We start from the raw sequence: 12,907 nt of genomic DNA, 5'->3' as shown, positions 1-12,907 counted from the left end.
TTTGACCAAATGAAATAGTTGCGAAAAGTACATTTGCTAAAAGTTCATTTGGGAAATGAAACTTTGGCGATAAGTTGTTTGCGAAGTGAAATTTGGCGAAAAGTAATTTGGCCAAACGGAAGGATACCTTCAAAAAGACCTAATTTAACATTAAAATGGGTTGGTTAAAGGTTGTACTATACTTGAATTACAATAATATCGAGGGTCCACGTTTAATAATTTGAATTAGACTACAGGGTGATTTATGAAGGGGCAGTGTTGCTTACGAAGATTAGCATAAGTATTAAACACAATGTATTTGCAAAAGGTGGGGATAACATAACCAAATCATTGAATAATCTACATTAATAGGTTTCATCGTTGTCTTTGGGTTCGATTCCCAATGCTGACAATAAGTCAACAATGCAACAAGCTTACCATCAGTGTAGTGATTAACAAGGAGCTTCCCATCGTAACAAGGTTTTGTAACACGCACAGCCATCGTTAAGGTCACCTAAACAAACCACACAACACGACATGTTAGATGACTTCTTTTGTTGTTTGGAATTTAATCATTTCTGTGTTTTATTTTTAAATAGTTTTGATGTGTAATTAACTACCAAGCTCCACTAACAAAATTGGAAAAGTTTCATATTAAAACTAAAAACTTACTTGTGAAAGACATTGTGTTGGTGGATTTTGGTAACTCTGTGTGAAATAGACTTCCCCCTATTCTTCAAACTGTCTAGAAAATCATAGGTGACTTATTTTCGCTTTGTTAAATAATTTTGTATATTTTTTTAATGAAACATCTTTGAAGTTATTGGGGAAAAAATATGCAAATTACCTATCCAATAACACTACTGGAATAACATAAAAGAAAGACATTATAAAACGAAGCATATTACTCAACTGAAGCTCAAGCATAAACTGCTGCATTATAGGCCAGTAGAATTAAACACAAAAATTGATTAAATCGGAAATAATTCCTACAAAAGATTTTTTTGCTTTAATGGCTTCATTGGTTGCCCATTAAGACTCTCCTAAGTTTTCGACTTCGACAGAGTTGTGCTTAAGTGGTGGGGGCCCCTGAAAGGGGCGTTTTTTCGGTTTTCCGGTTATACCGCGTAAAGGACTTACCCTATCGAAAAGTGGTCTTCATGACGGTTGAAGGGCACTTAATCCTGCATTGAATAATAAATTCAAATGTTTTGGACAAACCGTTCCCGCGCTAAAGTTCGGAAAAGTAGAAAATATACGTATAATTAATGACCCTCTCCACGTCCAATGGCTTGTTACCCACAGGCTTCCAAGTCTTGAAAAGGGCCACCTTAACCAGTGTAACCCTATCAAGGCTTACGAGCTTGATGCGCCTATCCTTGTGCGTCCCAGCCGTTCCTTAACTGCGGTTGGTGCACCTCTTCCTTGCACTCTCCTGAACGACCCTGTGTTACCTACTGTGGCTGTCCCTCTTCCTTGCAGCCTCCTGCACGACTACGTTGCCTAGCCGTATGCCTGGTCCAAGGTTCGACGCCACAAAATCAACTTCGCACGCGTGAAAATAGTTTAAATACTATTTTCCGTGCTTGCAACATTTTTCTTTACTGCTTCGGCTCTATTAGTCGTAGAGTGATTGTATATATCCTATAGCCTTCCTCAATTTATGAGCTATTCAACACAAAAATTATTATTTCAATCAAACTAGTAATTCTTGAGATTAGCGCGTTCAAACAAACAATCAAAAAACTCTTCAGCGTTTTAATATGAACTTGTTGTTGTTGATTTTTGGCGTCAAACCTTAGACCAGGCATACGGCTAGGCAACGTAGTCGTGCAGGAGGATACAAGGAAGAGGGGCAGCCACAGTAGGTAACACAGAGTCGTTCAGGTGAGTGCCAGGAAGAGGTGCAGCAACCGCAGTTAAGGAACGGGGCGAACAAGGATCGGCGAATCCAGCTCGTATGCCTTGATAGGGTTACACTGGTTGAGGCGCTCCTTTTCAAGACTTGGAAGCCTGCGGGTAACGAGCCATTGGACGTGGAGAGGGTCATTAATTATACACATATTTTCTACTTTGCCGAACATTTGCACGAGAACGGTTTGTTCAAAACATATGAATTTGGTCTTATTTAATGCAGAATTAAATGCCCTTCAACCATCAGGAAGACCACTTTTCGATAGGGTAAGTCCTTTACGCGGTATAACTGGAAAACCGAAAAAGCGCCCCTTTCGGGGGCCCCCACCACTTAAGCACAACTCCGTCGAAGTCGAAAACTTAGGAGAGTCTTAATGGGCAACCAATAAAGCCATTAAAGCAATAAAATCTTTTGTAGGAATTATTTCCGATTTAAAAGCTAATTCTACTGGACTATTAATGTTGTACCATATTCAAGTACAGCAACATTTTACAATAACGTAAGATGCTACAGAGCTAAAGTACTTACGATTCAGTTGAATTGGAGGTACCAGGGGATATTAGCTGTATATCCTGGCCGTACAGGAACGCAGCGGCTGACAGGTGGGCTTAGTCCCAGGTTACACAGTACCTACAGTACAAACGACAGCACATCATTGTCAAATAGCACAAATTACAAGAACACAAAATGTCAGTGTTTGAATGTGCGGCGCTGTCGCGGTTTTGTTAGATCCTGGTCACACAGGAACTCAGTGACTGAAAAGTGGGCTTAGGCCGCTTTCACATTAGGGAGTGAGAAGCGCGACAGTAACGCAGCAGCGACGTTTTTNAATATGAACTTGTTGTTGTTGATTTTTGGCGTCAAACCTTAGACCAGGCATACGGCTAGGCAACGTAGTTGTGCAGGAAGATACAAGGAAGAGGGGCAGCCACAGTAGGTAACACAGAGTCGTTCAGGTGAGTGCCAGGAAGAGGTGCAGCAACCGCAGTTAAGGAACGGGGCGAACAAGGATCGGCGAATCCAGCTCGTATGCCTTGATAGGGTTACACTGGTTGAGGCGCTCCTTTTCAAGACTTGGAAGCCTGCGGGTAACGAGCCATTGGACGTGGAGAGGGTCATTAATTATACACATATTTTCTACTTTGCCGAACATTTGCACGAGAACGGTTTGTTCAAAACATATGAATTTGGTCTTATTTAATGCAGAATTAAATGCCCTTCAACCATCAGGAAGACCACTTTTCGATAGGGTAAGTCCTTTACGCGGTATAACTGGAAAACCGAAAAAGCGCCCCTTTCGGGGGCCCCCACCACTTAAGCACAACTCCGTCGAAGTCGAAAACTTAGGAGAGTCTTAATGGGCAACCAATAAAGCCATTAAAGCAATAAAATCTTTTGTAGGAATTATTTCCGATTTAAAAGCTAATTCTACTGGACTATTAATGTTGTACCATATTCAAGTACAGCAACATTTTACAATAACGTAAGATGCTACAGAGCTAAAGTACTTACGATTCAGTTGAATTGGAGGTACCAGGGGATATTAGCTGTATATCCTGGCCGTACAGGAACGCAGCGGCTGACAGGTGGGCTTAGTCCCAGGTTACACAGTACCTACAGTACAAACGACAGCACATCATTGTCAAATAGCACAAATTACAAGAACACAAAATGTCAGTGTTTGAATGTGCGGCGCTGTCGCGGTTTTGTTAGATCCTGGTCACACAGGAACTCAGTGACTGAAAAGTGGGCTTAGGCCGCTTTCACATTAGGGAGTGAGAAGCGCGACAGTAACGCAGCAGCGACGTTTTTACAAGCTTTTTATTACTTTCACATGTCTGGTGTCTGTCGTCAAATCTTGCAACTTAAAATTGACCCACTTCCCGGTTTCCTATTGAGCTATTTTGCATACATGTGTAAGTCCGATGACAATGCAATATTATGGTACGATTGAGCTGGTCTGATGATGGAGTCGGGAGGTGGCCATAGGAACTCCTAAACAAAACGGCGGAAACTCATCGAGTTTGGGTTCGTTGGATTTGTCTTTTCGAGCACTTTAGTGTTAGATAACGTCCAGGGTCCTGAGATTAAGATATAACTAAAAAGTGTAAAATAAAATTATAATAAAAATAAACTTTTTTAAAAACAAGCTTTTATTCTGAATTTCGAAAGCTTGTAGCGCAAACAGAGAAAAAGAGGAATAAATTCCATGCGCGATACAAACTTTCGAAATTCAGAATAAAAGCTTGTTTTTAAAAAAGTTTATTTTTATTATATTGTAATGTGAAGGCAGGCATCCGCTGTAATATAGTATGAAATTATCGGCAGCGCGTCTGACGCGCGTTTGTCGTGCTACTAAAGTTGCTTAAATGTGAAAGCGCTCTTAGTCCCGTCGGGCTACAGTACAGACGTCAGCACACCATTGCAAAATAGCACATATATTACAAAAACTTAAGAACGTGTTTAGTTGGATGTGCGGTAGTTTGTACGGTAGCGTATACGGCGTGTTGTCGACAGCAAGAGTGCGTCCCCGCTGTCGTCGCAGACGCTGGGCCGCGAGCGCGCGCACGCCGCCAGCGCCGCCGACAAGTATGACGCCGCGAAAGGCTTTTGCTATAGGTTTGTTTCTCTATGCCTAACATGAGCGCATAGACAATGTAACGCTCGTATGTTCAAAATCACCTTGATATCTTTCACCAGCCTTAGGACTGACTTTTCAATCGTCAGATATCTTTTAACTGAAGAATAACCTTTTCATTTTAACATATTTCCCATACTAAAACTTTCAAGCAATGTGCCAAACTTATTCTTCAGTTAAAAGTTATCCGTCGATTGAAAAATCAGCCCTAAGAGTAGGCGCACACCGTTGATTTTTAGTTGGCCGATAGTTGTGCCCGATTTCAAATTGTATGAAGAATCGGCCAAATCGAATCGGCGTAGTGTGCGCACTCCCATACATGCCCATACTGATCAACAGCCCGACTAAACTATCGGCCGACGAAAAATCAGCGGTGTGCGCCTACTCTTAGTGTTACAAAACGAATTACAATCGACGAATTGGTATTTCATAACACAGGATTAAGATGCACCACGAACCATGAAGTATATTGGACCTACCACTATTTCATTGTGTGTGTGCCGTGAACTTACCTCACCACGTCGCGAAATCAACTCATGCGCAAACGGCATTTTAATGTACCTAAATACTATCCTTAAATTAAACGTTAGAAATACATGTCGCGTTCGCGGTTACAACATTTTCATACCCTGACGTATAAAGTTATCTCGCGCTGAAACGAAGTTACATTGTCTAGAAGCACTTTTCTTCCTATCTACTGTCTGCTTTAGTAAAAGTAATTGCAGACATTGAAAAGAAAAAGCGTAATATTGTATTAAAACATTTTATCTGTGCTTAACGAGATTATTAATTGAAATTAAACATGTTTGCACTTTCTTGAATACTTTATCGTACTTGCTATTAGTTAGTTGTAGTTAGTCCCCGTTTATTTTTCGTTTTAGAACTTAGTATTTTTTATTTTTAATGCTATGGACGAACACTAAAACACGTAAGGTCCCCTTAAATATAGTTCATTCAGCACAAATCCCTCATCTATGTAGGATTGGCTGAGTGTGCTTACTTTTGTGTTTGCATGTGTGTAAATCAACATTGATCACATTGTAAAATAGAAAGTAGGTACATGTGTATTTATTAAATTAATAACAAATACTTATGAAAATATGAAGCCCTAATTTTTTACTCAGTATTAATGAGCGTACAATGTGGTAATGGTGTTTTTTGAATAATTGCTCGCGTTAAAAATACTAATACGTAAATTGGTGTTTATTAACTTTGCTGTTCCTCAGTATCATTTGCATCTGTGTTCAATATCATTTAGCATGCTTCATGTTGTTACTAACTTTTGCTTCTAAATGCCTCAGTAATATAAGGGTATGTCACATTGCCACATGGCGCGCGTGTAACGTTCCAAATACGTGCGACGTAGCATAGATAACAGGCAAGTGTATGTGTGGGCTTCTCCGCAATCTTATACGATACACACCCTACATAAGGCCCACGTACACCCCACGTATTCCCCGCTCGCGCCACGTGACATTGCGATAACCCTACCGCTTCAGCTTCACACACTGACAACCACCACTAACACACGTGCCGTGTCGTCCTCGTGGCGTAGTGAAGTGACGTAGTGATGTTCGTAGCAACACCATATCGACGAGCAAGGCGCTGTCGATGTCCGCGCCCGGCGCCATCAACCTGGAGCACACGACCGTCAAGTTTGACAACGAGATCAAGAAAGCGCGACATTCTATTACGACGCACAGTGGACTGAAGGTACGCTGATAACAAGATCTTGAGTATAAAAAGATACAAAAAGTTTGTTTGTTTGTTTATTTATTTATTGAGAATTCATACAGCGCTGCAGCGTGTTGTATCGCTGCAGTGATATGAAGCGTTAACATAGACAATTAACATTGTTAGGTAGATTAAGTAAGAGCTAGTGTGGGCGGTACCACTATTGCTCCGCCCACCCGCACTATTTGACTGTAAATTGGTTGCGACGTTGCCTACAGTCCTTTTACTCGTATTTCTTTACGAATGCGTTACGACGAGCTATCCTGGCCACAAACATATGACATGAGGCAGGCAGATCCTACCTATTGTATAAGCGAAATTGTACTTGCGGAAAGTGGTTTGATGTTTTGTTCTTATAGATATTACTGTCTTACACATACAACAAGTAAAATTGTAGTTTCAGCGCGGCAGCATAGCCACTTCACACCCATCAGCAGACTCGCTCTTAGACGATGATGACGACGACGCGGAAGGCGCGGAGTCGCCGGCGGACGCGTGCCGCTCGCTGTCGTGCCTCACCGACTCCACCGACCACTCCGCGCCCGTCAACTTCGACATGAGCAACCGGGTGAGTGGCATGAGCTAACATGTCAACAGCCGAGCTGCAGACTCGCTCCTAGATGATGGCGGACGCGTGCCGCTCGCTGTCGTGCCTCACCGACTCCACCGACCACTCCGCGCCCGTCAACTTCGACATGAGCAACCGGGTGAGTGGCATGAGCTAACATGTCAACAGCCGAGCTGCAGACTCGCTCCTAGATGATGACGACGACGCGGAAGGCGCGGAGTCGCCGGCGGACGCGTGCCGCTCGCTGTCGTGCCTCACCGACTCCACCGACCACTCCGCGCCCGTCAACTTCGACATGAGCAACCGGGTGAGTGTACCAGCTAACGACAAATCAGCAGCTCATACGGTCAACTTTAAAATTAGTAACCGAGAGACTCCTCCATCGTGATGTAACAGTCAACTTACATCTTCATCACTCGCCTAATAACACGCCATTCCCCATTCCCCAACTGTTTTAATTTCAAAAAGACACTTCACTCTCGTCTTAAAAACTTAATTAATTTTAATTATCTGTAACTTAAGATTTTCGGTTGCATTGTAATTGACAAAAATAGCTTAATTGAGTTGACAAAATAATGACGTTTCAGGCTTGTACTGCCACACAGAATCTATGGGAGTCTCGTTTTGACAGTTTTAAACGTCTACTATGTGGTGTAACAGTGGCGCCACTGCAGCGCTTCCTCACGCGCTTTGAAGGCGCCCATAATCAACCAGGTTTATGAGTTTTAAACGCGATTAGACTTAGACGTCAGTTTTTCGCCAACTCACTTGGGAAATGATTGATTTCATAGCATTTTGTTCTGTCTCATAGGCCAAGCTGCCGCGCGGCATCGAGAACATCCGGCCGCACATCGCGCAGGTGGACAACGTGCCGCTGCTGGTGTCGCTGTTCACGGACTGCACGGCGCGCTCCGTGCGCCTTATGGTGCAGATCATGCAGGTATGCCAATGGATTTTAGGCTTTCTTTTGTGCTGCATAAGGCAGATATTTCACTGCAATGAGAGCTATCGTTTTAGCGCTCACCAGTTGGCGCCACTGTAGAGTAAAGTCCTGTCACTTGCTAGTAGCGAAGACAGTGGCGCCGACTGGTGAGCGCTAAAGTGGCAGGAGGACTCTCGCATTTGCACTCATCAAGATGGCGCCACTGTAGTTACTCTACAGTGGTGGTCCTGTCAATCGCCAGGGGTGCCAACTGTTAAGTATAAAAACGATAGCCCTCATTACACCTGATATTAACCCATAGTTCGTTTCGATCAAAAATGACGTCTTTGCAATAATTAATTTTAAACTTTTGCTTATCGCGTTAAAACCTGTTTAAATTAATTCAAATGACGTCAGCTGGACAAAGGCCTACCACAAGGAATTCCACATCGACGGGTCCTGCGCTGCCCACATCCAAGGTCTTCCGCGACCTTCATCAGATCGTCAATCTAGTGATATGAAATGAGATGAAGTCTAGGGTACTACATACCTGCCCAGTAAATGCCTATTTACTCTCGCCTTGAAGAGTATAGTGTTCGGGAAAGATATCAGTATGCAGTGAATTCCAGTCAGCTGTAAGCATTAAAACAGTTATTAGCGAAACGTTTATTGCGATCTGATGAAATGTCGACAATGTGACAACGTAGGGATGTTACGCTAACCTGCGACTAGTTCCTCGGTCGGTGACGAAAGGGGGCTGGTGGAATTAAATAAAAACAACAATACCCTACTAAGACTAAAATTTTATTGCAGGACTATGGTGAGGTGGTTTGCGTCATGGGATCTGCTGCGAATTGCCTCAATATGGAAATATTCATGCAAGCAGACGCAAGGTTATTTTTGTTCATTGCTTCTTTCATCTTTGACCATAAATTACCCAATTTGAACACTTTGAAAATTAGTTTTTCTAATTACAACTTTTAGCTGGCTTACTTAAAAATACACTTTAAATTAGTGAGATTCATACCGTTACAAAACGTAATATATTGCATTAGGTGATCGGCCACCAGTTTTTATGTGTGAATAGTGTCAGATTTATTAATTCTAAGAGTAAAATATGTTACAGCATAGCAGTAGAGCCGTTGTACCCAGTGCTGTGTCAGAAAATGCCGCCTTACCAAGTACCTGACAAGTGCATAGGCCCGATTGACTTGGCCAGGGCGCTCAACTCTGTGCCTTGCTCCCTTTCGGTAAGATAAATTTTTGAGTGATATTTTAAGTGTAATATATTTTTATGGAAATTAGAAACGAGATGAGCCAAAGAGAGTTCATCGAATGATGGCAACACCCTGCTTTGCTTAGCTTTTTTGTGCGATTTCCGAAGTATATAAAAATTAACGAATTATTACTTCAAAAGTACACGCTTAAGAATAATGTGATTTTCCTGTGTGCTCTTATCAAATGGTTGTTGAGTTTTGCCATTAAAAATACTACTATGTAAAATATCTGCATAACGTTAACTTGCTTTACTATATTTCCATGCTGCTTGTAAAGTTGCAAAACAAGTGGCAAAATCAGCCGCTGACTAATTACTGCAGTAAACAGGTAAGATTATTTACTTTTTATGTACCTACTTATGTTTTTAATTCAGTTTATAATTAAGTTTAAGTAGCCTGAATATCGTATTTAATTAGCTTTAAAAATGGTTAAAAAGTTTTTAATCATTGTTCAGTGTTCATGTATCAAAATTGACTATTAATGCTTGGGCTTTTCACACTAACATTGCCAGCAAGAGTCAAAATCTGCAATCGCAACTTGTTCACTTGTTGACTGCGTGAAACGAACTATAACATAGGTCGCGTAACGAAAGTTGAGGGGAACACATACTCACACTGATGTAAAATTTTAGTACAGAACACACATATTAGTCAGAATATGCAAGTCAACGCGACAAGCGCCTTTGGTTGTGTCGATCGCCTCAACTCTTGTTGCGCGAGCTATAAATGAATGGTGTGCCGGCAGATGACGCGCGACGCGGACGTGTCGCTGTTCACGCTGATCACGATGTCGCGGCACTTCACCACGTGCCTGTGGAACAGCACGCAGTTCTGGATGTGCAGCGTTTGCTTCATCGCGCTGTTACAGGTATCATAACTTAGTTAGGGCCTTGCCATACTGGCAGATTACAAGCGGAGCGCGGCGAACACGAGGCGAAAACTTGAGGCGGAAAAGTTGCGCATCCGCGACGTGTTCGTCTCGCAGTCGCGGCTGCAACCCGCCAGTGTGGCAGGTCACTTAACGTTACTTGTCTAGAGTGTTGATGGCATGCATATGGTTGAACATTTATTTAGGTCGTGTTAACTTGTGTGACCAAATAGTAAGCTGATAAGAAATAGTTTTTTAAAATAATTCTAGAAAACTCAATTGAAGAACAAGGTTGTAACTAGTTAATTTCAATATTAAGACTAAACACACATGCTTGAATTAAGTCTCCACTGCAGAACGAACAAGACTTTCTCTAATTTGACCTTTATTCTCTACGCTGGTCTTAGTTGGCCTGATGTTCAAATATATTATGTCCCTTATTCTCCTCTTTCGTCATCCACGCTATCACATCGATGTCCCTAAAGCCGTGTTCAGACGGGTGTAATGTGTAATGTAATTTACCGTGTAATGTAATTGAAATAGTATGCGCAGCACTTTACATGTAATGCTCGTAGTGCCGTCCATACGTAAAATTCGTGATACATTACTTCGTCTTGACCCGGCTTAATATTCTAAACAGCGTATGGATGTTAATAGGGTATTATTTTGCAACGGAAATGTATAGTTTTATGTACATGTATTTGGTCCCAGGTCGGGTCGCTATGCGCGTTCCTTCCCCTAGCACTGAGCGTGGGCGGCTGCGCGTGGCTGGGCTGCGTGGCGTGCCCGCTGATTTGAAAAAATCTCTTTGTGTTCGATAGCCTATTTGTCAAGGAATAAATGTTGCAAAACGGGAAAATTTATTCAAACTATTTTCACGCATACGAAGTCGCGGGCACAGCTAATGTATTTTTTATTTATTTATTTTAATATCCTTGGACATTTTACACTGCGCTTCTAGTCCCAAACTAAGCAAAGCTAGTACTTTGGGTACTAGACAACGGATATAAACATACTTGAATACTTTTTTTTTTAATAATGTTAGTATAACACAATGATGGCTAGCGTTTTAGCGCTAACTAGTTGGCGCCACTGTAGAGTAAGGTCCTGTCACTTGCTAGTAGCGAAGACAGTGGCGCCAGCTGGTGAGCGCTAAAGTGGTAGGAGGACTATCGCATTTGCACTCATCAAGATGGCGCCACTGTAGAGTAAGGTCCTGTCAATCGCCAGGGGTGCCAACTGTTAAGTATAAAAATGATAGCCCTCATTATATTCGTGGCAGGTCGGGTCGCTGTGCGCGTTCCTGCCCCTAGCGCTGAGCGTGGGCGGCTGCGCGTGGCTGGGCTGCGTGGCGTGCCCGCTGCTGGCCGCGCCGCTGGCCTGCGCGCCGCTCGACGCCGCCTGCATGCAGCGCGCCGCCACGCGCCCGCAGCTCGGCGTGCACACACAGGCACGTGCCACACACGATATGGGCTAAAAAACCACCACCCAGGGATATTATGGATATCCTTAACCGTAACCGAAACTTTCGGATATCCGAAATAAAAAAATATCCGTAACTGTAACCGAAACCGGTATAATATTATTCCTATATTCATAACCGTAACTTCATATTATCCATAACATCCCTACCACCACCCATGGCCATACCAACCTCGCGGTTATTGTGGCCGAATCTTGAGATGCACGTGGAAATTGCGTCTACTAAAGCCTGGCCCGTGAGCACGTAGAATCCCGTCTAATGACCCCAAGCTACCCATCCTTATCGCGCGCGCGTAATTATATTACTGTCGCGACTGTGCCACACTCACTGTGTGCGAGCGCGACAGCAACATAATTACATGCGAGCGACAAGGATGGGCAGCTTGGGGTCATTGGACGGGATTCTACGTGCTCACGGACCAGGTAGGCAGTTGACACTCCACCGCGTGCAATCACGATATGGGCTGTCGACGTTGGGCCCGGTTTCCACCAAGGCGGAGCGGAGCGGAGGAGTGTCGGGCTGTCAAATTTTTCAATAGAATTTGACAGCGGTGGAAAAGAGAAGTCATCATCATCATCATCATTTCAGCCACAGGACATCTACTGCTGAACATATAGGCCTCACCCAATGTTTTCATATCGCCCGGATAGCGGCATGCATCCAGCGCCTTCCTGCTACCATTATGAGTTGTCGGTCCACCTCGTGGGTGGGACGTCCCATGCTGCGTTTTCCGATTAATCCTGGTTTAGACACGGCGATAATCGCGTGGTTGCTGGACAGTTCTCGTACATTTGCATCAAACCGAAACCGCACGGTTACCGTCTCAGTACCTCGCCAATGAGAACCAACAATATAAGGGTTCCGTTTTTTGCCATTTGGCTACGGAACCCTAAAAATCGCCCAGTTAACGCGCGTGTCTGAACTAGGCCGAGCGGGAACCAACTCAGGGTTTAACGCAATTATGTTGACACGTTTAGGAATTAGGAAACAAGGACAAGTAAACATGTGTATGCGCTGACACATATTACGCACCCTGACACATTATTATGGATAATTATGATTTTTTTGTATTTTTAACTCTTATTACTATCCCCCAGATGGCGCTATTCATATTCTGGTGCTACGCCTGCAAGTTCCTCCCCGCTGCTATCTCGATCCTCGTTCTCTACGGGTACACTCTGCGGGAATTTTGCGAGCAAATCTCGGTCGCCACCAACGCGACGGGCTGCTGGCTGGTGTACCCCGTCAATACGGGCGCCTTCGCCCCCGAGCGAGACTTGACGCGGCGCAGCTGGCACGGCTGGGGCGACGACTTCTATGACGGACTGTATTTGGCGCAGCATATCACGCTCGCGCTTATTACTGTGCATTTAAGTGAGTGAGCGAAACAATAGGCTTAAGCCCGTTTTCACCATCAATCCCTAATTTTTAAGTGACCCCTATGAAAACAAAATTTTAATGCCTGTTATGTATTACCATAGGGGTCACTTAAAAATTAAGGATTGATGGTGAAAACGGGCATT

At 43.4% G+C, this 12,907-nt stretch overlaps 1 protein-coding gene across 6 annotated transcripts in view; it reads left to right on the top strand.

The window, feature by feature from the left end:
- Positions 1 to 12,907, top strand: part of l(2)k05819 (transmembrane protein 94-like protein l(2)k05819) — a 31,800-nt gene that overhangs the window by 14,626 nt on the left and 4,267 nt on the right. For 3 of the 6 annotated variants that reach the window (XM_028315428.1, XM_028315431.1, XM_028315433.1), the window contains 9 exons: positions 4,412 to 4,513; positions 6,113 to 6,245; positions 6,664 to 6,834; positions 7,646 to 7,774; positions 8,570 to 8,649; positions 8,883 to 9,006; positions 9,779 to 9,901; positions 11,184 to 11,351; positions 12,482 to 12,638. In XM_028315428.1, coding sequence (XP_028171229.1) covers positions 4,412 to 4,513; positions 6,113 to 6,245; positions 6,664 to 6,834; positions 7,646 to 7,774; positions 8,570 to 8,649; positions 8,883 to 9,006; positions 9,779 to 9,901; positions 11,184 to 11,351; positions 12,482 to 12,638 — 1,187 coding nt within the window. Of the gene's footprint in view, positions 1 to 4,411; positions 4,514 to 6,112; positions 6,246 to 6,663; positions 6,835 to 7,645; positions 7,775 to 8,569; positions 8,650 to 8,882; positions 9,007 to 9,778; positions 9,902 to 10,612; positions 10,772 to 11,183; positions 11,352 to 12,481; positions 12,759 to 12,907 lie in introns of those variants that run through there. The other 3 variants (XM_028315429.1, XM_028315430.1, XM_028315432.1) reach the window with 3 other exon arrangements.

Source organism: Ostrinia furnacalis, unplaced genomic scaffold (assembly GCF_004193835.3).
Source record: "Ostrinia furnacalis isolate ACB-3 unplaced genomic scaffold, ASM419383v2 OfSCF5116, whole genome shotgun sequence".
NCBI classification, from domain to species: Eukaryota; Metazoa; Arthropoda; class Insecta; order Lepidoptera; family Crambidae; genus Ostrinia; species Ostrinia furnacalis.
Note: the sequence above shows the minus strand (reverse complement) of the source record. Positions and strands in the feature narration are given on the sequence as shown.